Here is a 26,467-nt window from a genome sequence, read left to right on the forward strand (position 1 = left end):
CAGGCGGGCAGAAGCGCCCTCAGCCAAACCAGCCACCCTCACTCTGCAACTCCTCGCCGGGATCAACGACTCCGCCAGCCCGGCTACCCCTGAGCAAACAGCGTAGGAAGAACAGAACTCGTGACTCTGATTGGCTGCCTTCGAGCCAGGGGCGGGGCGGACGGAAGCTCCCGAGGGCAGCGAGCGGAAGTCCGCGATACACATTTCCGGTCTTTGTGGCTTGCCGCTAGGGGTTGGCCGCTTGTACCCTGGCGGCTCCTGAGCTTCGTGGTGAGGGACGCGGGCCCCAAGGCGGAGGGAGGGTAGGGTGGGCGCCCGACTTGGGCGCCGGGGCAGGATGGAGGTGCTCCACTCTCTGACCTGCCCATCTCGGGTTGCGGCCAGTTGGTCCGGGCAGAGTCTCCGAGAGTCCTGGGGACGCAGCGGAGGCCGGCACTCAAGTTCCTGCCTTCCAGCGGAAAGCGCAGTTCCCCCGCCTCTGTGACTTCGCAAATGCTGTGGTTTAACAAGGCATATAAAAAATAGGAGGGCTGAGTGCAGCCGGGCTGGTTGGTTAACCAGAGATTCGTAGTCTACATGTTCTAATTAGTCTCCAAAGTTACCGTAGTATTAATAATTTTTGCTATGTACTACTGAATGAACTGAAGGGCATACACTTATGTAGCTAGCCTCCCCATCCAAAATCAGGTCGTATTTGATCTGTATACCAGAATTTGATACATAATTGTTACCACGTTTCATTTAATCTATTTTTACTTTTTTTTTTTTTTTTTTTTGCCCCCAGAATAGTATTAAGCTTTTTGAGAGCTGAGCCTGATCTTTTTTGCATCTTTTGTGTCTATATCTATCATGTTTTTGGACACATGGTAAGCATTTTACAGTTACATCTTTGTTAATTCCTCCGTAGTTTCATGAACAGATTTCAACCCAGTGGCACCTCAGGACAGAGCGTGTAGTAAGTGCTTCGGTGTTGGGTGAAGAAATTAAGTGAATACGAAATGTGATCAAATGAACAATATCCTGTAATATTTTTATTTAAGTCAACTCATGTTTAATCAGAATTTTTCGAAAATGTATTATTACTACCTTAAATGAAAATCAGCATTACCTACTATAGACAGAAGTTAACTGAAAGTTAATTTTTAAAAGTCAGTATTGTAGGCCGGGGTTGTGACTTAGTGGAGTACTCACCTAGCACATGTGAGGCACTAGGCTCAATCCTCAGCACCACATAAAAATAAACTACAGGTACTGTGTCCACATCTACAACCAAAAAATATATATTTTTTTTTAATTGAAAAAAATAAAGCACTAATAAGTTCTACCTAGATATTACCCTTGGAAGTCAGTCTGAGGTCTATATTTTATTTAAAAAGCTATGTAAGTTTTATATTCATATACATGTTAAAGACAAATTTCCTTCCTTGATGCAATCATGATTGAAAGGGAATTGAAAAAGAAATATTTATCTCACTCTGTGATTCATGTTAATATTTCATTCTTTTGCTTCTAAAAGTTTTAACATTACTAGTAGAAATTCTATAGAGTAGTAGACACTGAGATGTAATGATTTTTAGTTGGTCATTCTGTTGTTGCTTATTTAGTTAGACTCAAACCTGCTCCCTTTAAATGTTCTTTGAGTGATCTTTATTGTTACAAGTTCCTGAGATTTTTTTCCCTACCATAAGTTAACTGTGATTTTATATCCTTTAGGAAAGAAGAGATTACCCAAAAAATCTCTCGAACACAGAACCTGGTTGTACTGAGGTTCTTGCTAAGCTATTTCATTTCAGAATGGCTGTGGATTCCAGAACAATTTCAACTCTGATACCTCAGGATCATCAGGAACAAGAATTAATACTAGTGAAAATAGAAGACAGCTTTTCCTGGGGTCAGAAATTTAAACAGAATGGGAGTACCCAAGCCTGCCAAGAATTGTTTCGACAGCAGTTCAGAAAGTTTTGTTACCATGAGACACCTGGGCCCCGGGAAGCTCTGGGACGACTCCAGGAGCTTTGCTATCAGTGGCTAATGCCAGAATTGCACACGAAGGAGCAGATCTTAGAACTGCTAGTGCTGGAGCAGTTCCTGAGCATCCTGCCTGAGGAACTGCAGATATGGGTTCAACAACATAATCCAAGAAGTGGGGAGGAAGCTGTGACCCTGTTGGAAGATTTGGAGAGAGAGTTTGATGATCCAGTGCATCAGGTGGGAACAGAGAGAAGTCATATGCTATGGGAAAAGGAATTTGCAGCCTGGAACATGTAGTATCATAACAGTAGGGTAAAAAGTTACATGTCTCTTGAACCATAACCCTGAAGTATGTCAAGGCCATACCTTTACCCTCACATGATCTGTTTTCCTACAGATTTTCCCACAAAGCTAACGATTTTCTACTGATTTTCAGGTCCCAGCTAATCCACAGGGACCAGCAGTGCCATGGAAGGATTTGACATATCTAGGAGCATCCCAAGAGTCAACAAACGTTCAACTCCAACCTTTAAAGACACAACTGAAATCTTGGAAACCTTGCCTTTCCCCTAAACGTGGTGAGGAATAAGAATTTATCTGGGAACTCATCAATTAGGCCTTTGGTTTTGAGGATGCAAAATTAATTACGTTTACAAACTTGCCACACATGAGCATCACTGTTATTCTAAACCAGTGGTGCTCTCTTTAGCAGCTTCGTATTCAGTAATCCACAAGAATAGCAGTCAGCCTTCCTTGTGTCCATTTCCCTATCATTCATTCATTTATTCAGTCATAACTCTATAGAGTGCTGATACACATCCAGTACTATGGTAGGCGAGTCTTTTACCTTCAAGGAGCTTTCAGGTCTAGATGGGTAGTAGATGAACAAAAAGACAAGTATAAGTTAGTGTAGTAAGTTATAGACTAAAAGTAGGCACTGGGTATTATGGAAGCATCAAAAAATGGTACTAAAAGTTCAAGAAACACTTTGTAGAGAAAGAGTCACCTAAGCTGAGATTCGAACTATGTGTAGAAGAAAGCCACGCAAATAGGTGGAAGGAGGAGTAGTCCAAGCAAAGGCCTCAAAGTCTTAAAGGTGAGATAACACAATCCATCCTAGAAATAGTAAGTAATTCAGTTTGACTTGAGTAGAGAATTAACAAGGGAGGAGTGGTAAGAAGAAAATAGAATTCAAATCGTGAAAAGCTATTATGTTATACTGATTCATTTGTACAGTTTCTTAAATATAAAGGGGTATAGTTGAAGGGTGTTGGATGAAGGAGTGACGTGGTTGAATTTGAGATTTATAATTTAGCTTTAGGGTACAGAATGGATTTGAGGAAAACAAGACGAGAGGCCTATTAGGAGTCTTGTAACCCAAGTGGCCAAAGTAAATAAATCACCGTGTGTTATGGTGAGACGTAGGGAAGTTCAAAGCTGAAAATTGTTCTTCAGCATTAAAATTATATTGCAGTATCTGGTCATTGTTGAAGAGGAGTTGAAGGTGATATTCAAGTTTCAGTCGTGAACTACCTGGGTAGTAGTGGTGCTGTGTTCTAAATGGTGAAACAAACAAATACACCTGATGATATACTCAGTTTGGGGAATTTGGGTACTTAGGAAATAATCACAAGTAAAATACCCATCTAGAAGTTGGATATGAGAGTTTAGAATTTAATAGAGTCGGGATAGATTGGGAATATGGAGAGACACTAGCTTACAAACCTAGGGAATAGAGCATTTGTAGAGTAAGGATACTTTGGAGTCCAGGAAACAAAAAAAGAACTGAAGGAAGGAACACTGGTGTTGAGTTATTGGCCTGTGATCTAAAAAGGAATAGTCAAAGAAATCAGGCCAGTATAACTAGAAGGGAATGTCTCTAAAAGGTAGATGTGGTCCTCAGTATCAGTGCTACAGAGATGCTGACTAAATAAGATCCTAAAATTACTCATTGGATTATATAGTTACTAAGTTTGTGACTTCGATGAGAGTAGTGTCAGTGAAAGTGGTGTGTATAAGCAGTAAGGTAAGGCAGAAACTAGGTTGCAGAATGGAGATGAGTACATGTCAAGAAATTTTACTGTGAATTGGAGTGAGGTTGCTTGACAGTGTAGCAAGGAACTTGATTTTTAAAAAATGAGAAGACTTACCTTATTTAAATGCTGATGAAAATAAGCCAGCCTAGAAAGAGGTTAAAAGTATTGAAAAGATGGGGCTGGGGATGTAGCTCAGTGGCACAGTGCTTGCCTGTCCTATGCAAGGCACTGGGTTCAATCCTCAGCACCACATAATAAATAAATAAATGTATTGTATTTATCTACAATTTTAAAAATTAAAAATAATTGAAAAGAAGTAGTGGAAAATTGATAGTTGAAACCTCAGGAAAGGCAGGAAAGTATGAAATCCAAAGTGTAGATGTAGACTTTAGCATTGAAAAGAAGAAAAACAGATAGACATGGACAGTGACATCTTTTTAAGTAGAGCCTTCTGTTTTCTCTCACATAGAAAATGAATATAAAGAATGACTGGAAAATCTTTAAATCTGTTTTTTGTTTGCTGTTTATCATTTCAGATTGCGAGAACAATGAAACAATAACAAAGGACATTTCAGGAGAAAATTCACAGGGACTCTCTCAGGAACCTTCATTTGGAGTAGTTAGTGAGCATGAAAGCAGTTTAGACTGGCAACAAGGAAGTGCTGTAGGGGAGAAATTAAGAAGATCCTCTCCCCATGGGGGTGGTTTTAGGCAAGTGATTTTCACACACAAATCTTTAGGAAAAAGAGACCATCATGATGAACCTCAAAGGTGCTTGATTCTAAGTACAAACTCTGTAACAAATCAGAAAGTTCCTACAGAAGAGAGACCTTATAGATGTGATGTGTGTGGACACAGCTTCAAGCAGCATTCATCTCTAACACAACATCAGAGAATCCATACTGGAGAAAAACCCTATAAATGTAACCAGTGTGGGAAGGCCTTTAGTTTAAGGTCATACCTTATCATTCATCAGAGAATTCATAGTGGTGAGAAAGCATATGAATGTAGTGAATGTGGAAAAGCCTTCAATCAAAGCTCAGCCCTCATTAGACATCGAAAAATTCACACTGGTGAGAAAGCTTGTAAATGTAATGAGTGTGGTAAAGCATTCAGTCAAAGTTCATATCTTATTATACATCAAAGAATTCATACTGGTGAAAAGCCCTATGAATGTAATGAATGTGGGAAAACCTTTAGCCAGAGCTCCAAACTTATTAGACATCAGCGAATTCATACAGGAGAGAGACCCTATGAGTGTAATGAATGTGGGAAAGCTTTCAGGCAGAGCTCAGAACTGATAACCCACCAGAGAATACATAGTGGAGAGAAACCCTATGAATGTAATGAATGTGGAAAAGCCTTCAGTCTGAGCTCAAACCTCATCAGACATCAGCGAATTCACAGTGGAGAGGAACCATACCAGTGTAATGAATGTGGCAAAACCTTCAAAAGGAGCTCCGCACTTGTTCAGCATCAGAAAATCCATTCTGGGGATGAAGCTTATATATGTAATGAATGTGGGAAGGCTTTCAGGCACAGATCAGTTCTTATTCGCCATCAGAGGGTCCACACCGTAAAGTAGTTTGTGAATACAATGAATGTTACAAATGCTTTAGTCAGATTTTTTATCTTAGAATGGTTTTCCTTGAGGCAAAACTCCGTAAAGTTTGTAAACTACTGGGTCTTAAGTTAGTCTAGCGCTTTATGCAACACTTACCAATTCTAGTGTAAATTGTCCCTTGAAAACTTTTTCCTGTGACTAATCAAAACAAGATGGAAGAATTATTACTTCCAGTTTTTCTCTTACTGTTAAAAATACTCAGGAAATATGAAATACAGGAATGTAACATTGAAACCTCATTTTTCTATGAGAATGTCTTGAAAAGGGTTTGGGAACCTAGGCTCAGTCACTGTATCTGATATTCAGTATTCCCCTTTTGGGAGAGAGTGGACAGCATGAGGGACTGTCTCAGGAAATCAAAAATTTTTATTGACTCAGTTCAGAACTGACAGAATAGTGGGGCAACAGTTTTATCAGTGTTTTCTTGAGTCCAGGGCAGGTCAGAAATTAGGCATGAAAAGAAATAATACAAATTAATGTAGCCAACAGTTTATTTTGTTTTTGAGAACTTCTTTGTGCTTGAGACTAGAGATAAAATGGAAAATCAGGCATAATCTCTATCATGTAGTGAGCAAGGCAACCTGTCGTGTAATAGCACTATGGCGTCAGTGCTATGTGACTCAAGGAGCTCTCAACCTTGGGTAAGGAAATAGGGGAAATAACATGAAGGATGAATGAATTTAGCTAGGGGAATGTTCATAATGGAAGCAACAACAGGTAAAAGGCCAGTGGGGCATTTAATGTTGAGCTCCTTTTGGAGTGGAGTCATCTGTAAGAAGTGTGGGTATAACCAGATTCGAGCAATGCCTACTGCAATACATGAGCCAGTGGGGAAGTTTCTGTTTAAAAGGAGAACATAGAACATTTGGTCCACAGCAGAGTGAGTAGCTTTGTCTTGGTTGATAAGACCCAAGAGAAAGGGCTGATAATGTGGTTTCCTTCCCTGACCTGTAGGCTAGGCTAGAATTTCTATGGACTAGGTGGAAAAAGTGGAGATCAGAAAAAGCCTACCCTACATGTTAAGAATCTGACTCCTCTCCTAAATATGTGGGCACCTGTGTTAGAGTATTGGAACTGCTGTTGGGTTAATTCCCATGGCCCTGAGTCGGAAGCTGTCCTATCATTCATTTCTAAAGCTGTACCCCTACAGTTCTAGAATACTTCCTTGAACTCAGGTGCTAGGTCTGTGACTTACTCTCTGGACACCTCACTTGTGATCTTTTGTATCTTTTGCAAAAGGAAATGACAACAGGAAGTAACAATGTGATCACTCAAGACTGCCCTCTTCTGAGGAACCCAGCACAAAGGCTGGTACTTAGTGTAAGGTGGAAAGTTGTACAAGTTTAATCAGCAACAGAAAGATATGCCATTCAAAAGACCTAACAGGGTAGAGGAACAACATACCAAAACTGTGTGGAAGTCTAAAATCTTGTGCATAGAGAAAGAATTTTCATGAAGATAGGAAGTAAAGAGAATTAATGCTTTTATTGGACATGTAAGTAGGTGTGTGCTAACTACTAAGAATGGCAGCACAGCTAAATGCCCATTTTTTAAGAAGATATGAGGGAATAATATGAGTTGGAAATATGGTAAAATGTAACAATACATAAGAACTACTCAATTCATTTTCCTCCTTTTCCACTAAGAAATACCCAAACTGAAAAGGAAAAGACATTAAATAGGAATTGATTTTTTTGCAAAAGGAAAAATAAAGCTCTTACATGTAAGAAATGTAATAGGTATTTGCTAAGGGCTCTATGTATGCATTAGTTCTCATAGCCCGTAATAGGCCGATTAGGAAGTGAAGGCTAAAGGTCATAGCTAGAAAGTGGTGAGGTCAGACTTTGAACTCAGAACCCACTGTGAAGTCACTTTGTGCTATCCCATGAAAAAGTCCCAGTTGAAAAACTGGTATTTGTATAGGCAAATCGCAAAAGAATAAGTGCCAATGGACAATACGTGTGTGTTAAATCTTACAAGTTAAAATGTTCATTGAAGCAATTGATGGCACTTCTTTTCCAACTCAATGCTTCAGGGAAATTGGGACTATACTGCTGGTGGCATGTGAATAGATAATATCTCAGCTATCACTACCAGAAGCCTTAAGCATTGCCTTTGTACTTTGAAATTCTACCTGAAAATAAATATACTTCAGAAACCATCGTGAATGTACAGAATCTTAAACGCTGTTAAATTTTGTTGATTAATGTTAAAGCATTCATGGTATATTAAATATTACAAGATAGTATGTACAGTATGATCCCATTTTAAAAATATATTTATGCATTAAATACGAGAAATGTGCAATGCCTGTGGTTGTCTCTGGGTTGGTGAGGTTATAGGAAATTTTGTTGTTTTTGTTTTACCATTTTATTTTTAAGTATTAATACTTAAAACACGCAGCACATAATGTCCTTTATTTAAAACCATGGTGAAAAATGTTAAGAATACGTTATTATGTTGTTTTTCACAATTCTTTTAGAGGTACATGACTGAAAAACTGGGCAAAGCTTCTGATGTCCCAACCTCTTTCTATGGATGAGGTGTTCAGAATTCACACTAGAGGGGATTTACTGAAGGTCACATGGCAAAGTAGTACCGGAGCCAGGACCCCAGTTAAGGTCTCAGGACTGCCTAATTGGCCCTCTTGTCTGTGCAGGCCCCAGCATTTGAAAGGCATGAGAGGAATGAAAGTTTATCATGCATCTGTTTATAGAGGCAAGGTCAGGGTCAAGAGGAAGCAACAGACTGGTGAAGCTCCAAGGACTAGTAAGAGGGTAAGGCCATTTCCACCCCCAGCTGAAGGGGCAAGAGCAAAGAGCCCTTACCTGCTCCCTGGGTCGTGTAGCTATAGTAGAAGGCTACCAACAGAAGCTGCACCTTAGTAGAGAACATCACTGCCAAACCACAGCTAGAAAAGGAGAGAACTGGGGAACCTCTACTCAGCCCCCTCCTGAAGCCAGAGGCCATGGGAACCAGCTGGCAGAATCCTCAGTGGTGAGTCTCTTTGGGCACAGAGAAAGGTTGAGAAAGAAGGGTAGAGTTTAGTGGGGCAATCAGGACATATCTGCTCCACTTTCATTTTCAACTTGACATTTGTATTTAAACAAAAAGATGACTTCCCAGTCAAGGTAAACCAGAGCAAAAGCAAGAGATCTGCCCCCAGAAGAATCCAAAAGCCCATGTTTATGAAGCAGGAAGAGTCTCAGCAGTTTAGGATTTTCATTTTTCATTTTGTAACTGTGATTCCAAGTACTTATTTTAATGCTATAATTTTGGGCCATCTCCTTTCATTGGAAACTGATCTTTATTTCTCTAAAAATTGCCTGATTAAATCTTGATTTGTGGATGCTGTAATAGGCTGCTGCAAACTCAAACCCCAGAATTAGAGGAAAGTTCCTGAGAAAAGCAATGCAAATGGGCATTTTAAACAATCATTATTAGAGATAATATAAACTATTAATAACCATCTATTAAACAGATTAATCCTGCTATAATTAGATTGAAAGAATGTATGCAATTGCCATCATCCAAAATGTTTTAACATTTAAGTTCTTTTTCTAGGCAGAGGTTATAGGAAACTTAATGTTTTCTTGTGGTTTTATGTATTCAAATTTTCCTACACTATCTAATACTCTTAAGACTACAGGACAGGGGTTGGGATTGTAGCTCAGTGGTAGAGCACTTGCCTAGCATGTGCATTTGATTCTCAGTATGACAAACAAATAAAGGTTTATCAAAATTTTAAAAAGACTAGAGGACAGAATGGGAGGGCATAGCCCAGTGGTAGAGTACATGCTTGTTAGCATGCACAAGACATATCCCCAGCACCCAAAAACTGGAAAGGAAAAAAAAAAAAAAAAAAAAAACACAAAAGAAAGTTCAGGGTATTTGGGAAAATACTATGAAAAATACTTGCTTTCCATAGCATCTCTGTCCATTCCAAGTCTCAAGTTTGTTAGCAAAATTAACTCATCATTGATTTTTTTTTTAAATGGTGGCTTACCCATCTCACAAGCCCTTTTAAAATTATAAGTGCTGTACAAATAGAAGCCATTCATCTAAAGACTTACGCTTGAGAAAAGCAATAGCCTTGAAGTGGTCAAGACCTTTGGTTGTTGGTGCTTTTCTATCAATTCTGCAACTCCAAGCAAGTCATCTCACAATTCTAGACCCTTGTGTTAAAGGAGCTGAAGAAGGTAATCCCACAGTTGAAGCTTCAACATTTCTGTTTATGAAATAAAGGGGCACTGTTATATAAGATAACTGTCAAAGGAAAATTTTTTTCTTTCACTAGCCTTTTCTGGAAAAAAAATAATTAATAATGCTCCCTCTGCTCATGGCTGTCTCGTTTTTCTTGCTCTAGAAGAAGTCTGGAGGTAAAAGTGTCTGCCTTAAATGAATTATATATGGATAAAAAACAGAAAATGTGCAATTTAGGCAAAGTTCTTAATATGTTTCCTGCCTTCCCCCTCTCCCTCCATTTCATAGACTACAACTAACAGTTGTCTGAGAGCATTGGAAATTTAAATCTGACCATGGTCTAAGCTCATGTTTCTATTGTAGACATGCTGAGTGAGAAGAGGAAGGTCATGATGGTCTGCTGGGTCCTTGGTCCTTCCCAGCAGTTAATACTGAGGATTCTAATCTGGTGCATACATCACCACCACCACTCCAAGAAAAGGAAGAGTCCTAATACTGATGGACATAGGAGATGTATGTGTTTTAAAGAGATTTTTTAATGGTCTCATTCTCATGGTCCTTCACACCACCACCAGATGTTCCGTCTTGTGACTTTGCTGGCGAACTGCAATCCTAGAGACTAGATGTCATAATTTCCTGACACTTTGGCCCAGAATATAGAAACTGAGAACACTAATTCCCTGAATTATTCCTATAACCACTTTGCCTCCTACCCTGTCTCTATTCATGTTAGTGTGCTCCCTATTCCTGAATGAATAATTTCAAAACAAAACTTTAAAGCTCAAATTTTATTACATCTTGCATTACATTCTTATACTAAGCAATTAAAGTGTCTACTCAACATGTTAAAATTAGTAACTAATTTATTTACAAGATTTTTGCCAAAAATATTAGGATTGGGGGGAAAAACAAAGTACTCTAAAATATTAACAGTGTTTCTATGGGTAAAAGAATTGTGGGTAGTTTGTACTTCCTATATTATCAACATTTGCAATAAGGAAAAACCATCAAATGGTGTTTAAAACATTAAATTACATGATTGTCACCTACAGGAAAAGGCAACTCACTATTCCATGTGAAGGATCCATTTAAACTTATGGTTGATCTCAATGACAACTGTGCAACCTTTGGGCACAAAAATCCTTCCCAATTTCATCTCTTACCCACAATAGCTATGAACACCAAGTCTTCAAAAAAAATGATACTTAAGTATTAATTGCCCTCAACAATTGTGGGTTAAGCAAAACTGCCAAAGTAAAAAATAGGGAAGTATAATTTTGAGAAATGTGGTTAAGTCAACAAATATTTATTGCCTTCAAGTGGCTCAGGGTTTGCAAACCTGGTGCTGAGGGGAAGGATCAAGGAATGAAGAATAGCAGGGTCTGGGAAGGCAAACTTCTCATTGCTGTGTCCCTGGAAGTATCCCATTTCCTGAGCCTCAGGGTCATGGAACACACTCCAGACCCCACTGTTTCTATTTAGCCTCCAATGTGTTTTCTTTACTTGGTGTGCATCATGCCTGTTTCCATAAGATGTACCGGAGTCTTCTACCACCCTAATTCTGAGTACTTGAAGATTTAATAGGTCACTAGGTCTGTATAGTGATTATAAACAGGAAGAGAAAAACCAACAGGTCTTCTAGGCATATGTCCTGACTTCTGAGTCACAGTCTATGACAACTAATTCCTGCTGGAGTGGAGTCCTGATGTCTCCAGATTCTCTTATTTTCATGCCATGTATGTGCTGTAATCTCTGCTTTCTTCTGCTCTTGATCTGGCTAACTTCTACAGTTTAGGTCTCAACTGAGATGTTATCACATCCAAGAAGTCTTTAGAGACCAGGTAAGTTAGCCCTGCCATGTACTTCAATAGAATCCTGGATTTAGCCTATCAAAGCACTTATTTCACTTTACTTACTTATTTAATAAATATGTATATTCCATTAACCCTTAACTCTGGAACAGTAATGACCATATCTGCCCCAGATGGCTAAACACAGCAAGTGCTTAATAAATAAGCAGAGTTGAAGTGACCTCCGTAGGAATCACAGGTTGTGGAGAGAAATGGGACATGAGAAGAATGAGCCAACATTCCTCAGATAATATCAAACTGCCTCAGATGCTTTTAAACTGATCCAGGACATAATTCAACATTTCACAACCATACATGTCAACATTTCAGGTAGTTGAATAACTCTCAGCACATGCCTTCACCTGCCAAATGCACATATGCTGAGCAGGGATCCTATCCTTGCCATCATGTAAGGAGTTCTGGACTTACTGTGAAGGTGCCCAGTGGCAGTTTTATCTGGGTTGGTGAAGAGTAGGTGAAGGAGGTATTCATGAGAGACCTTGTGCAGATAGTTAGGCATTTCTAGAAAATACTCACCATTCTTTTCAGAGAAGACCTGAATTCTTTTAAAAAATTCTTTCATTTTACCCTTAACAATCATAACAACCATGTCCTCTTACAGAACTGAATTGGGCTGGAAGGACAATCACCCTGCTCTCAAGAAAATTCTATCTTCTGTTGAGTCTCATCCTCAAAGCAAATTCCTTGCATTTCACAATTGTACAACTCTTCTTCAGAGTTAAACTCTGGTGTGTGTCCTTTGATGCTGCATAAGACCTGACCTATGCCTAAATGTTTTCCTACATTCACTACATTCATAAGGCTTCTCCCCAGTATGGATTCTCTGGTGCTGGGTAAGGGCTGAGCTCTGATTAAAGGATTTTCCACATTCATTACACTCATAAGGTTTCTCTCCAGTGTGAATTCTCTGATGCTCAATAAGGATAGAGCTCCTACCAAAAGCCTTACCACATTCAATACATTCGTAGCCTTTATCGCCAGTGTGAATTTTCTTATGCTGAATAAGAGCTGAGCTCCTGCTGAAGGCTTTCCCACATTCCTCACACTCATAAGGTTTCTCTCCAGTGTGAATTCTCCGATGCCTAATGAGCTCTGAGCTGCCCCTGAAAGCTTTTCCACATTCACAACATTCATATGGTTTTTCGCCACTATGTATTCTCTGATGTCTAACAAGGTCTGAACTCAAACTGAAGGCTTTGCCACATTCTTTACATGCATAAGGTCTCTCTCCAGTATGAATTCTCTGATGTCTAATCAGCTTTGAGCTCTGGCAAAAGGTTTTCCCACAGTCAAAGCACTGATAGAGCTTGTCCCCTGTGTGAATTCTCTGCCGTATAATATCATTTGAGTTCAGACTGAGATTTCCTTCAGTTCCATGACCCTCAAGGACACTCTGCTCTGTGGGGATTTTCTTGTTGAAGGTTGCCAAACTGTACTGTCTTTCCTGGGAAGGGAGCTGACTCATTTTGTTCCTTGCAGCACTTCCCCTTTGCTTCTCAGAGTTGTCCCGACCTCCCAAAGTTTCTTCAACTATCTGTACTGAAGCAATTTCCCCAGTAAGTCTTCCTGGAGATATCAGAGCAGTTGAGGCTACACATTCAACAATTTCTTGCTTTTCTGTCAACACTTTGTCAGCCACCATCTTGCCATCTAAAAATATGAATAGAAAATGCAAGTGTCATTTACTCCTCATGTTGAAAGAAAGGAAACTATTATAGTAGGAGCAGAAAATAAAACAAATGAAATAGGTATTTGCTATTAGGAAGAAAATTTCTTTAAACGAGCCTCCTAATCTAGGAAAATTCAGTGAAGTGGTCTGGGATAGTGGGAGGTGACTGTCAAGTAAATGAACAAGGAGAGTTAATATTGGAGAGGACTGCCAATGAACCAGGAAAAAATATTAGTTAGAGGTGATGATAAATAGGAGTATTAGTGAGAAACCAGAAAGCTAGGAGACGATTCTGGAGTAGAGAAGAAGCTATTTTAGGTAATGCAGGAAAGGAAAAGATGTGATACAGAATGATCAGGATAAAGATGTCTGAGTCTTAAATCAGTGGTATTTCCAGCAAAGTAAGAGAGCAGGAGATATGATTAGAAAATGCTTTGGGGTTAGTATTGAATAGAGGTAGGTGGTCAGGAACTAGAAAGCATGAAGGAAACAGCAGATTCTAGCAGGTTTCAAGTGGAACAAATAAATACAAGCAACAGAATAAGACACACAGAGCATGAGAAAGGACTGTTTTGAGGTTCCTGACTCATTCTGGGGTTAGACGAGAGTCTTAGGGGTCCATCTTTTCAAGTGTAAATGATCAAAAAAGGTGAATGGAAACAATTGGCAAATGTGACTACCTGAATTCCAAACCCAGCTCTCATACAATATGCCCCTCTTTTTTCTTGAGTTGTAGTAACATAACAGAGATGGCCGACATCAATTGACTTAAATTTGAGAGGGGAAAATCTGAAGAATTCTTAAGTTACTCTCATTCTCCCAAAGTCCTCTAAACTTATATGCATTTTACAGATCAGGATTCTGAGGCTCCAAAAGGCCATAGAATTAATATTTGGTAGAGTCAGAATTCAAACAAATCTGTTTAACCTCAAAGTTTTCAGTCTTTCCCTGAGTTATCTGCTTTCCTTTTGAAAGGAAGCAGGGCTATAGTTGAACTAAAACAAAAAATAGCTTTTTGGAAAAATCATGTTTTTATATGAAAACAAGTCTTTCTTTTTAAAATTCTTTGAGTTCATAACACTTAGAAAACAATAGCAAAGCTTCATAGTAAATATCTAACTGCAGGACACCACCTGTGGCCTGCAGTAAAACCAAGCTTGGTTGAACTATTAGGGAAATCTGGCTTCCAGAAATCATAATTATGGAAAATTGTTCCAGACTGCCTGAAGTTTGTGGTTATCCTGCAATTGTTTCACTGCTAAAATTTGAATGCAGGCCCTAGAAGTAGGAATGACCCGCTAGAGTCAAATGGCTTGCTTACCTCTACCCCATCCTGTTTTTTTATGGAACTCCTACATGTCCCTTTTGTTATCTGTACCACTATAAATAAAGAAAATGCAGGCTCCTCCATTTTGTTAAAGTCAGACCCTTCTGGACAGCTCAAACCATCATTCCCCTGTCCTAAAGATAATTCTGTCTCCTGTAATTTTTTCTGATAAATTAATTTCTTAGCTATTATTTTGTAGCCAGCCCATCCCTCTGACAGGAACCTTTCCTCACCCATGCAGGACATGTCGGCAAGATCTAACAAAAACAGACAGCTGTCTGACTTTCTCCCTATTCCTTACCAGAAATTAAAGAGCATAGATTAAGTGTTAACATAACACTAAAATTAATACTGTCCTTGGATTTTAGATAGAAAGTTCAATTATTAATCATATTAATAATTAAATTTAATTTAAATTATTCAAGACTGCTTAAAGAAGAAAACATGTATGAAAAATACACTAGCACATAGAAACAGAAAAATAATAGGTAGTAAATCTATTAAAGTCAGAGACCTGATAACCTAATGAGAAATTTTCTTAAAGTAATAAATAGGTCAAATTATAAAGGGTAAACATTTTAAAGGGTATAAGGTGGTAATACAATTGTATAGAGGCAAAATAGGAGCTGTGAAAATAAGAGAAGTAATATAACCTACACGATTTTAAATACCTCTTCAAATTCTATAACTACATGGAGTCAAAGTATGAGAGCAGAGAAAAACTTTGATCTTAGATTCACAGATCATAAACATGGTGTTTATTTTCTCAATTAAATGTGTATTATTATATAAAACATTATAACAATTCACTAAAGGCTAATTCCTAGGAAAGACAAATTGAGATTTAAAGTAGAATAAAAATAGTCACTTGAGTATTTAAAAATATTAATATATAAGATAACCCAAAGAGCCCAATAAATATTCCAAAAATGAAAATTAATTCACAATCAAGCCTAAAGTCCAAGAGCTACAGGTGGGGTAAACATAGGAAGCCTTGTGGAGGAAAAAGAAGTAATAGGTTTCTCTGTTAGAACAGCTCTTTTCTTTATCACATCCCAGGCTATTCCTACCTGTTCAGTGACATGTTTGGTCTAAAATCATTTTAACTAAGGATGTGACCTTCAATTGCTCAATGACAGATGCTTTCAGCCTGAATGTTCTTCAGATGATGCTCCACTGTCAACACAGACCTACCTAACTACTAGTATGGTGTCTCTTTCCGGTGGCTGCAGTATTGGCTCCTCCCATCACCTGAACGTCTGTGTCCCCCAAAATTCATATGTTGAAATCCTAACTCCCAATGTGATGGTATTAGGGGGTGGAGCCTTTGGGGAAATGACTGGGTCATGGAGGCAGAGCCCTCATAAATGTAATTAGTGCCCTTACAAAACAGGTCCAAGGAAGATCATTGGCTCCTTCTACCATGTAAGTATGCAGGTGCAATCTATGAGAGTGGCCTCCCAGCAAACACCAAATATGCCAGCACCTTGATCACAAACTTCCTAGCCTTCAGAACTGTGAAAAACAAATTTCTGTTGTTTATAAGCTACTCAGTTTATGGCATTGTGGAATAGCAGCTGGAACTGATTAAGACAACTGCAGCCTGGTGTGGTGGTGTATACCTCTAATCCCAACCACTGGGAGGCAGGAAGATGGCAAGTTCAAGACCAGCTAGGACACTTAGCAAGACCCTGACTCAAAATAAAATAAAAGAAATGTGAGAATAGTTCAGTGGTAGTGCACTTACATGAGGGCCTGTGTTCAATCTCCAGGATTATCGAGAAAAACAAAGATAACTCCTAACCTTCCACAACTGCCTCATTCTTTGGAGAATTGCCCTTGCTGATGAAAGCCACTAGCCCAGGAAAGTATTTTCACCCTCACTGCCCTGCTCTGCATCAAAAGAATCACTGCAGTGCAACCATGCTCTCAGGGCTCCTTCATTGTCCTGTCTGTGATACTGGCATCAAGCTGGCATGATGTGGGTCTTAATAGTAGATGGGGCTTGAGAAGGAAGGAGTTTTTCTTTTTGGATCTGATGTGCTCTGTTTGTTTCTGCAGCATTGGGGGCACCCGGTAATGCACACCCCAGTGAGTTTCAGAGGCATTCCCCCTCAGCAGCTTCCCCACAAGCTCTGCACCATGTCACTTCCTCATTGGGGGATTCAGGCACAGAGGGTGGCTCCTTGGTGAATGTGACCAGCTGGGCACTTCACTGAACATCTCCAACCAGTGGGTCATGGCTGTTCCCTCTCCAACAAGTTCTGGATGTCAGTCCTGGTAGATGATGGAAAGACACAGCACCATCTTGCAGATATGTTCCCTCCTTGGGCATTCTGCCTTAGCCCTAGAGAAACCCTTATACCTTATTCCTAATAATTTAGAGTTTACTATTTAGTTATTCCATTTAGTGGTTAACGTTGGTTACAGTTCCTAATTCTTAATGTTAAACTTTCCATATTCAAGTTATTACATGGTTTCTGTTATTGATGCAGTATTCATCTCCATCTTAGAAACTGCCTTGTTAATGAAACTCAAGTATTATTTTAAAAACAGAATATTGGCCTTTGAATATTATGGTATTATTAGAGAATTTATTAAAGATCTTTATTTTTAACCCAAGTTAGAAACAATATTGGAATTTCAGATTTTAGGCAAAGCCAATGGAAGACTATTTCAGGGTGGAGGGGGTTCTTTCCACAATACTTAGTGACAGCTGCAAGTGACTGTTTTAAGAAAAATGCACCATGGTATCTCATACTAGACAAAGGTACCAAAAACATACATTGGAGAAAGGATAGCCTCTTCAACAAATGGTGCTTGGAAAAATGGAAATCCATATGTAGCAAAATGAAATTAAACCTCTATCTCTCACCCTGCAAAAAACTCAACTCAAAGTGGATCAAGACACTAGAACAGAGACCCTGCACCTAATAGAAGAAAAAGTAGGCCCAACTCTCCGCTATATCGGCTTAGGAACTGACTTGCTCAGTGAGATTCCTAAAGCACAAGAAGTAAAATTAAGAATCAATAAGTGGGATGGAATCAAACTAAAAATCTTCACAGTAAAGGAAACAATCAATAACATGAAGGGAGAGTCTGCAAAATGGGAGAAAATCTTTACCATATGTACCTCAGTGCATTAATCTGTAGGATATATAAAGAACTCAAAAAACTTCACACCAAAAAAACAAATAACCCAATCAATAAATGGGCTAAGAAACTGAACAGACACTTCACATGAAAAGAAATACAATCAATCAACAAATATATGTGTATATATATATATAAATGTTCAACATCTCTAGCAATTACAGAAATGCAAATCAACACTACATGAGATTCCATATCCTTCAGTTCGAATGGCAATACAAGAATACAACGACAATAAATGTTGGTGAGGATGTGTGGAAAAAGGTACTGTCATACATTACTGGTGGGACTGCAAATTGGATGCAACCATTATGGAAAGCAGTACAAAGATTCCTCAGAAAACTTGGAATGGAACCACCATTTGACCTAGTTATCCCACTCCTTGTTTTATACCCAAAGGACTTTAAATCAGCGTACTATAGTAACACAGCCACATCAATGTTTATAGCAGCTCAATTCACAATAGCTAAACTATGGAATCAACCTAGATGCCCTTCAACAAATGAATGGATAGAGAAAATGTGGTATATATACACAATGGAATATTACTCAGCCTTAATGAAGAATGAAATTATGGCATTTGCAGGTAAATGGATGGAGCTGGAGAACATCATGCTAAGTGAAATAAGCCAAACCCAAAAAACCAAAAGCCAAATATTTTCTCTAATATGCAGATGCTAATTCACAATAAGGATGGGGGTAGGGCTAGAGAAGAATAGAGGTACTTTGGATTAGACAGAGGGGAGTGAAGGGAAGGGAGAGGGTATAGGAATAGGAAAGATAGTAGAATGAATCAGACATTATTACCCTATGTGCATATATGATTACATGATCAGTGTAACCCTACATCATGTACAACCAGAAGAGTAAGAAGTTATACTCCATTTATGTATGATGTATTCTACTGACATATATAAGTAATTAGAACAAATCAAAAATTTTTTTTGAAAAAAAAAAAGAAAAAGAAAAATGCACCATGGAACATTTGATATCCCTTACCTCATCCTCAACCCCAAATGGGTTGGAGATCCTCACCTCTCTCATGGAAAACTTGGAGCTCCTGAGTCTCACTCTTGCACTGGTTCTCCAAATGCTGAAGTGGGCTACTTAGAGACTTCAGAGGTCCTGTGCGTGTCGTTTCCTTCCAGATCATTTCCTGGCCATGAGCAGAGTCCTAGGGGTAATCAAGTACTAGCACTGTGATTCTGAGGATACACAAGAGGAAAAACCCTAGAACAACAGGGCAAAACAGGAGGAATCAGAAACCTATTCAGATGATCAGTGAGAAAACAATAGGACTTAAAGTCCTAATGACATGAACCAATGAGTGAATAATTAATACACTATATATCAGATAATTCCATGAGGAATCAATGCAACTCATAATGGCTTCCCCATTAACTTGCAATAGTCAAGCAAACAAACAAAAACACCTACTTCTTACCTGTTGCCTTGGTTCATCAAGTTCTTTCTCCAGCTCCTCCAACAGAGTCACAACTTCCTCTCCATCATCTGGCCCCTGCTCTCGCACCCAGCCCTGCAGCTCCTCAGGCAGGATGGCCAGGAACTGCTCCAACACCAGCAGCTCCAATATCTGCTCCTTGGAGTGTGCCTCTGGTTTCAGCCATCGACAGCAAAGCTCCCTGAGCTTGCTCAGAGCTTCTCTGGGCCCACTGGAGTCAGAGTAACTGAACTGTCTGAAACGCAGTCGGAAGAACTCTTGGCTCTGGGAGTTCCTCTGAAGGCCAAAGTCCTGCCCCCAAACATAATTCTCTTCTTCAACCTTCACAATTATAAGTTCTTCTTGTTCTTTTGGAGCATGGTAAGCCAATGCTGTGATCTCTCCTGACATTCTGGGAAGAGACAGTCTGAAAAAGTTGTCCAGCTGAGACAGGAAGAGATGGAAGCTTGTATATGAGGAATTCCCTCCAAATTCCAACTCTTTAGGGAGGCCCTGAAGTGGATAGTGCTGGTGTTACATAGGCAAAGCATGTGCATGGAATATAAATACAGGTTTTTGAAGGCCAGTTGCTAGGGAATATAGCACTGTAAAGAAAACTGACTAAAAGGGAGCTTCCATATAAATGATATATTTATAGATGATGTGAAACAACATTTTAATATAGCCAAAATCAATTGGACCTTTAGTAATAATGTTATGGACAACATCAGAGATAATAAATAGCATTCTAAAGACAATCATAATTATACCCATTCTCCAAATGAGGTTACCGAGAAGCATAAGCTGACCAAAGCACATAGCCAGGAAGCAGAGAACTGGGCTCTGCAAGCAAAGTATTTAACTCCCCAAAGAAAGGAACTCATACTTCATAAACAACTACTATGGGCCAGGCAGTTTACAAATACTATTTTATTGGGGCATGACAATAACACTATGTGGTATTTTGATCCCCACATTTTATAGATGATGAAAGCTTCTTGAAAGTTAATGAATTTGCCCAAGGCCCCAAACCAATCAAGATATGACCCCAGGGTTGCCTGATCTCAAGAACTTGCTCTTTTTTATTCCAGAATTGGTTAACACCGAGGACAACCTTGATTGTTACTATAAATTAGGAATAATGCTAAAATGATTGGAAAGGAGTTATGAAGAATGGCCATGAATATAAAAACAAGGAAAAGTTATTCTTGACTTTATCACGAGATTTTGAAACTGCACAAGGAAAAGAAATTCCTTCATCCATTGTTTCAACAAATATTTGAATATTAACTATGTGATAGCAAGCAGGATACCAAAAAGTTCTGTCCCCACAGACTCTTAGTTTATTTAGTATGTGAAACTGACAGGTAAATACAGTTTGATAAATCTAAGGATGATGAGCACAAAGGAAAGACCACTGACCAAGCCCAGGGAGTGAAGGAAGAAGTGAGTCTGAGAAGATGTGGCCTGTCGAAGAAACTGAAGATGGTTTAGAGAGGCCAGACTAATGGTTGTGACCTCTGGTTATACACATTTTAATATAGAGACACCCTGATAGATTCGTGGAGTCAAAGTCTTCAGGGATAGGGTTTCAGTAAGTGTCCCCAAGTGCTTCTGATATGCAGCCTGGTTAATAATCATGTGCCAGAGTCTGGGGCACAATTAAGGAGAGAAGACAACTATAGGGGAAGAGCCAAGACCTTCAGAGTCCAAGAGGTTGATCCCCCACAGTCGCAGAAATGGCTGAAGGGTCTGTGTGCCCACAAAGAGAAAGGTGTGGAGAAGAGATGAGTAAGGATTTTTGCAACCATTCAGATGAGAAACAATGAAGGCCTGAGCAATGGGAGTCAAAAAATATAAAGATAGGACATGCTGGATAAGGGTTTGGAAGAAAGAGGAATCTAGAACTCAGGTTTCTGGCTGTGCCTGGTGACTGGAGGATGCTGATGTCATTTGCTGGCTATTCACCAAGAAGGTTATGTCTGAGGTAGCAACAAAGCAGCATTTCCTAAACTGTACTTTACCGATATTAACAGGTGCTTCAAATATACTGAAACACAAGAGAAATTTTGGGATATTTTTCTTAAATTTTTAGCATAAGAAAAATAAGTTATTTCTTATTGTGTGATAATTGACATTTAAGAAATCATATGATCAAAAAACAAGAAGAGAAATCATATGATGTTGCACTGTCAGATTGGTGTACATAGCATTTACCAAGGGTAAATGCATCACATCTATGTGTATCCTTAATACTATTAGTTTCTGTTATGTCTCTTGCCTTTTTAATTCAATGTTTGTGATATTATTTAATTTTATTATAAATATTATGCCTCACCAACTCCTCTTTCATGGGTGTGTGGCTGAAGGAAGTAAAGAATCTTAAAGATCATCTCTGCTCCTCCATCTCCTTCACAGGTCCACCCTCCTCTAAATCAGAATTCTGTAAGATTAGTCCTAAATTCTCCCCTATTTTCACTCTCCACTTTCTTCCAAGGCCATCTAACCCTCACCTTTGTTACCATCATTCTGGTAGAGACCTCCCATCTGAGCTCCAGACCTATTTACTCATAGTTCTTCACCCACCATAACCCCTCCTGAATTTCTCAAATGGATATCAAACAGCACATTCATAAACAACTCATGATCTCTCCCCTCTCAAACCTGCTCTCTCCCAGCGGTCCCCCCTCAGGCAGCAGGAATATCTACTTGGCTGTATAACCAGAGAGCATCCATAACAAATCCTTTCTTTTACCTCTTCCTTTAGTAATGCATATTAGTCTACTAATTTAATTGCCTGTCTCCAGAATCTGCCCTGCCTCAACTCTGCTGCAGTCATCTTCATCCTCACAACTACTCCATCTGTCACACTGTACAATAACTTATCTACTGACTTCCCCACATGCACTGGGTCCCAATTACTCTATTAATCTACATTGTAAACAGAGTGTTCTTTTCAAATTGCAAATCTGATTATGTTCCTTTAACCAATTTTTTGTTTGTTTTTAGTGATTTTAAACAAAAATAGACCAGTCTCTCTCACAGTATTGTTTGTTGATCAGGGTTAACTGTTAGTTTCAACCTTTGATCCCCAATATGGTTATGATTTTTTATCAGTTGTGCTGGAGACATGCAAAGATTCCAGTGGAGAAGGTTTCCAAGGGGTATTACTTACTGTCTAGCAACTGATTGTGGCTGATGCCAGGAAGTGTGGCTGGGCCTATTAATAGGAATGCTTACACATATTCTTTCCATGTGCCCATGACCAGTTTAAAAAAAAAAAACAAAAGCAAAGTCCTTTTAGTCAAGGTGAAGCTCTCTTTGATTGCACTCATCACATATATCTGGAATGCTCTGTAGCATCTTCAGAATCTCCTAGTCAAGGTCCCAACATTTATATTTGTAATACATTCTGCAAGTGATTCTGATGTACAACTAGGGTTAAGAACCCTGGGTTAGAGACATGGGAGACAATGTTAAAGAGCACTTCTTTCCCTCAGAGCACATTTTTTTTATTTTGTCAGTACATACACTTTAGTGGGATCATTTGGTTAATACCTGTCTTATCTATGACTTCACTGTAAGTTACATCAACAATTTTGCTCACTATTATATCTCTGTCATTCAACCCAATGCATAACACATAACACATTCTATCTATATAAAAGAATGAATTGGAGAATTCAAAGAGGTGGTGGTCAACATTGTTAAGTGGCTAATAGGGAAAATTGTTCCCTTAGCACTTCTCACATATATCACAGCAAAATGATCTTGCTCACAGAAAGAGCACCAGTGTCAGGGATGATGATGTAGTTTAGTGGTAAAGTGCTAGCCTGGCACATGTAAGGCTGTGGGTTCAATCCCTAGTATGGGTTAGGGACCAGCTTTGAAGTCACATGACCCAGTTGAGACTCATGTTGCAGTCTCTTACTAGTTGTCCAACATTATTCACCAACTGAATCCTTCTGAAATCCCATTTCCTCTCCTAAAAATTGAATTAATAATGTAACATTGCAGAGCTATACAAACTGGAAACAATGAAAAGCATCTGAGTAGTACTGGCTGGTGTATAAAACATGTCTTTTTATTATGATGTTTTGTTGTCTGGGGACTTAATGACACTGGAGAGACTTCCTCCCAGGGCTAGCCAATCCCTAGAGATGGTAAACAACTCACCTGTGAGCATACATTTCAAATGTAAACCAAAGGTCCCAGAGCTCCACCACTTTCTCCATCAGGCTCTTACTCAGGACCACCACTCCCCTCCACCAATTACTTCAGGGTCAGGCACCAAACAACTAGGAACAGCCCCTGGACCCCAGAGTCCACTAAAATTATCCAAATCAGTCAATCCTACCCTTGCTTACCCTGTCTTGACTGTTCCTTCCCACAGAACCCACAAAACAGGCTCTTGCCCATTTCCCCTCATTTCCTCTGCCTCTTGACCAACTGCAGAGGAACTCCATGTGGTTCCTTATGGAGTAATGCCCCCTATTCTTGAAAACCATAACAAACCACATTTTCAAAGACAATCGTCTTCTGATCTGTAGTCCTTACTATACCTGAACAATAAAATCTACATTTTAAAACAACTGGCCAAGAGTAGGTACTCAAGACATAATAGATAAGGGTAAATTCCACATCACAAGTATGGGTTACAGAATATACTTTATTTGGGGAAATTTGCCAGCCAGCAGTTGGTAAAAGAAAGTATAGGTCCATTGATTCTCCCATCATCTCACAGAGAGGAAATTTGGAAAAAGATGTTCTAGTGTTTGAGGGGAGAGCTTCTGCTACCTTCTTATGGTGCAAATTTGAGAAAGCAGTCTTGTCAGTGGAGGTGTAAACTGTTTCTCATCAGAATTCTGGATATAGGTATTTATGTAGTTGTCTAGCAAACTAGCTATCTAGTACCTGGTGTGTGTGAGTGTGTGTGAGAGTGAGTGAGTGTGTGTGTGGTGTTTGGCGGGTGGGTGAAGCCTTGGAGAAGTGGGAACACTGAGCTTGGGTATATCCCCTATGGAAGAAGGCATATCTCTCCCTGGTCCTAGCTAGCTTTTAGTCCGAGTAACCCACAGGGAATATCCAGGCAATCCTGCTTACTGAGGCATGCTGTTCTTACAATGTATCTGCTTTCTAATGTGATGTATTACAAAGTATCTATTTGCTAACTTAATTGTAACAGAAAATACCAATTGAAACTTTATTAGACTCCATTATCTACCTGTTTAAGTGTCTTAATTCATTTCATCTGCACAGCATTCTATGGTGTACGTCCAACTGTTTGAAGAGCAACAGAATATGAAATTTATACCAGGTCATATGGCTTCTAAGTGATATAGTCTGATTGTTTTGAAACCAACTCATCTGACAGCAGGATCCATACTCTTAGATGCCTACTCTGACGAAGTACTTTGTCATAAATGCCATTTCCCCACCAAATCAAAACGCCCTTTAGAAAAGGGCCTGAGTTTTTCCACACATTTATTTAAAATATTTATCGAGGGGTTGAGGATGTGGCTCAGTGGTAGAGTACTTGCTTGGAATGCATGAGGCCCTGGCCTGGGTTCGATCCCTAGTACCACAAATTAGTTAAATATAAATGTTTTATATTTATTAAGTGCCTGTGCAAGCATTGTGCTAGGCACTGAGCAAAGAGTTATCAAGACAGTGTCTTTGCCATCACAAAACTTAAAAAGAGTAGGGAGAGGCGAACATTAAACAGACAGCACACTTAACTACTAACAATTGTGATGAAAACTACAAAGGGGAGAGTGGAAGGTGTTCTGGGAATGTCTGACAGAGGATCACATCCAGACTGGGGAAAACAAGACGGGTGGCTGAGACCTAAGAGCTCGCTTTGGCCGCGTGAGTAGTGGCAGTAAGGAGCTCACCAGCGCCAAGTCCGCCTCCTAAGCCAGCAGCCCAGCACATAGGAGGCTCGGGTAAGTGCTGGAGGGGTCAATGAGGGGTGAATGAGCGGGTAGCGAAAGAAAAGATGAAAGGATGGGCTGACGCCCCGCGAGCTGACAGCTAGCCCGAGGGGCGGGCCCTGGTACAGCCTGGGCTCTGCCCATGGCGGAGGCAAGCTGAGGGAGCCCAGGTAAGGCGAAGGGGAGGACTGAGGCCAGACAGGGGCGGGTTGGGAAGCACCCGGAGGCCGCGCTGCCAGACCTCCCACTCACCCTTCGCTCTGCTGGCTGCAGGCACCGACCCCAGGGAGGGAGCAAGAAGGCCTCCCGCTGCGTGCTTCCGGAAGTGCGAGCTGGCGCGCCCCTCTAGGACAGCCGGAGGACTGCACCTCTGTGGTCTGCACGCGTCTCTGCAAGGGACTGGTGTCCTGGGAAAAGGAGATGGTTTTGAACTCTTGCTGAAAGTGTCGTCAGACCCTTAGGGTTGGAGCAGGCATTGACGGTTGAATCAGGTCAGTGACTGGAAGAAAGCACTGTTTTCAAGGCTTGTTCTGTATCTGTACTGTTCTATAAGGAAGCCATTAGCTACGTGAGGCTATTGATAACTTGAAATGTGGTTGGTGAAACTGACAAATGAGTTTTTCGTTTTGTTTTATTTAATTTGAATTGAACACTGTAAGGAAATCCCACGAAACCACGCCGGACATGGGAAATCACATAAGGGAATTTATTAAGCAAACAGAGTGTCTCCCTGCAGGGTAAGAGAGAAAATGAGAGGAAAATAGAAAGGAAAAGAAAGGGTGCGCGCTAGAGAGAGTGGAAAGCCAGGAGGATAGAGAAAAGTGAGTAGGACAGACAGAAGAATGGAAAAAGATGGCAGGGAAGCTATAGTAAACAGTTGAAGTCCTCCGGGCTAACAGGGGACCAATTTCGGAGAAGGATACTTGCAAGCTGACTGATGAACCAATAGCTAGCTAGGATGTTCACAGATTGACAAGTGGTTGGGAGGCAGGCAAAATGGCTGTACCTGATGGGCGGGGGAGCAGCTTTATGCATTACATTCCCCCATTTCTTTTTTAATAAGAAAATCTTTTGCTCTCCAGTTCTTTTTGAAGCCTTCTCTCTTCTTCCTGCCTAAGTGACTACCGTTGGTTTTGCAGGTGAGATGTAAAAAGTCCATTCTCCTTCCAGACTTCCAAAGGCAGATGATTTTCATGGACTTCATTTCCTCCATTTGACTGATCCCCTATTTCTACACTA

At 39.8% G+C, this 26,467-nt stretch overlaps 2 protein-coding genes across 2 annotated transcripts; one reads left to right on the forward strand and one right to left on the reverse strand.

The window, feature by feature from the left end:
- The first annotated feature begins 224 nt into the window (after window positions 1-224).
- Window positions 225-8,165, forward strand: Znf397 (zinc finger protein 397). Its single transcript, XM_047526319.1, has 5 exons — window positions 225-270; window positions 785-866; window positions 1,714-2,208; window positions 2,408-2,549; window positions 4,544-8,165. Exons 2-5 carry the CDS (start codon window positions 864-866, stop codon window positions 5,590-5,592), a joined length of 1,689 nt encoding a protein of 562 aa, XP_047382275.1. The 5' UTR covers window positions 225-270; window positions 785-863; the 3' UTR covers window positions 5,593-8,165.
- Window positions 8,166-10,398: 2,233 nt separating this feature from the next.
- Zscan30 (zinc finger and SCAN domain containing 30) lies at window positions 10,399-25,542 on the reverse strand. The gene is made up of 4 exons (XM_047526320.1): window positions 25,481-25,542; window positions 19,299-19,808; window positions 18,890-19,028; window positions 10,399-13,355 (listed from the first exon to the last, which is right to left on the reverse strand). The coding sequence occupies exons 2-4, from the start codon at window positions 19,704-19,706 to the stop codon at window positions 12,424-12,426; spliced, it is 1,479 nt and encodes a 492-aa protein (XP_047382276.1). The 5' UTR covers window positions 19,707-19,808; window positions 25,481-25,542; the 3' UTR covers window positions 10,399-12,423.
- Between the last annotated feature and the right edge of the window lie 925 nt (window positions 25,543-26,467).

Source organism: Sciurus carolinensis, chromosome 15 (genome assembly GCF_902686445.1).
Source record: "Sciurus carolinensis chromosome 15, mSciCar1.2, whole genome shotgun sequence".
Lineage (NCBI taxonomy): Eukaryota > Metazoa > Chordata > Mammalia > Rodentia > Sciuridae > Sciurus > Sciurus carolinensis.

Excerpts from the sequence above, each read along its gene's own strand:
- Znf397 (XM_047526319.1), top strand. Across the intron at positions 2,209-2,407 it reads TTGATGATCCAGTGCATCAG|GTCCCAGCTAATCCACAGGG; the intron begins GTGGGAACAGAG and ends ACTGATTTTCAG. Across the intron at positions 2,550-4,543 it reads TTGCCTTTCCCCTAAACGTG|ATTGCGAGAACAATGAAACA; the intron begins GTGAGGAATAAG and ends TTATCATTTCAG.
- Zscan30 (XM_047526320.1), bottom strand. The coding sequence starts at position 19,706 with ATGTCAGGAGAGATCACAGCATTGGCTTACCATGCTCCAAAAGAACAA. Across the intron at positions 19,029-19,298 it reads TTGATGAACCAAGGCAACAG|GACTCTGCTCATGGCCAGGA; the intron begins GTAAGAAGTAGG and ends GATTACCCCTAG. Across the intron at positions 13,356-18,889 it reads CCAAGTTTTCCATGAGAGAG|ATGGCAAGATGGTGGCTGAC; the intron begins GTGAGGATCTCC and ends TCATATTTTTAG.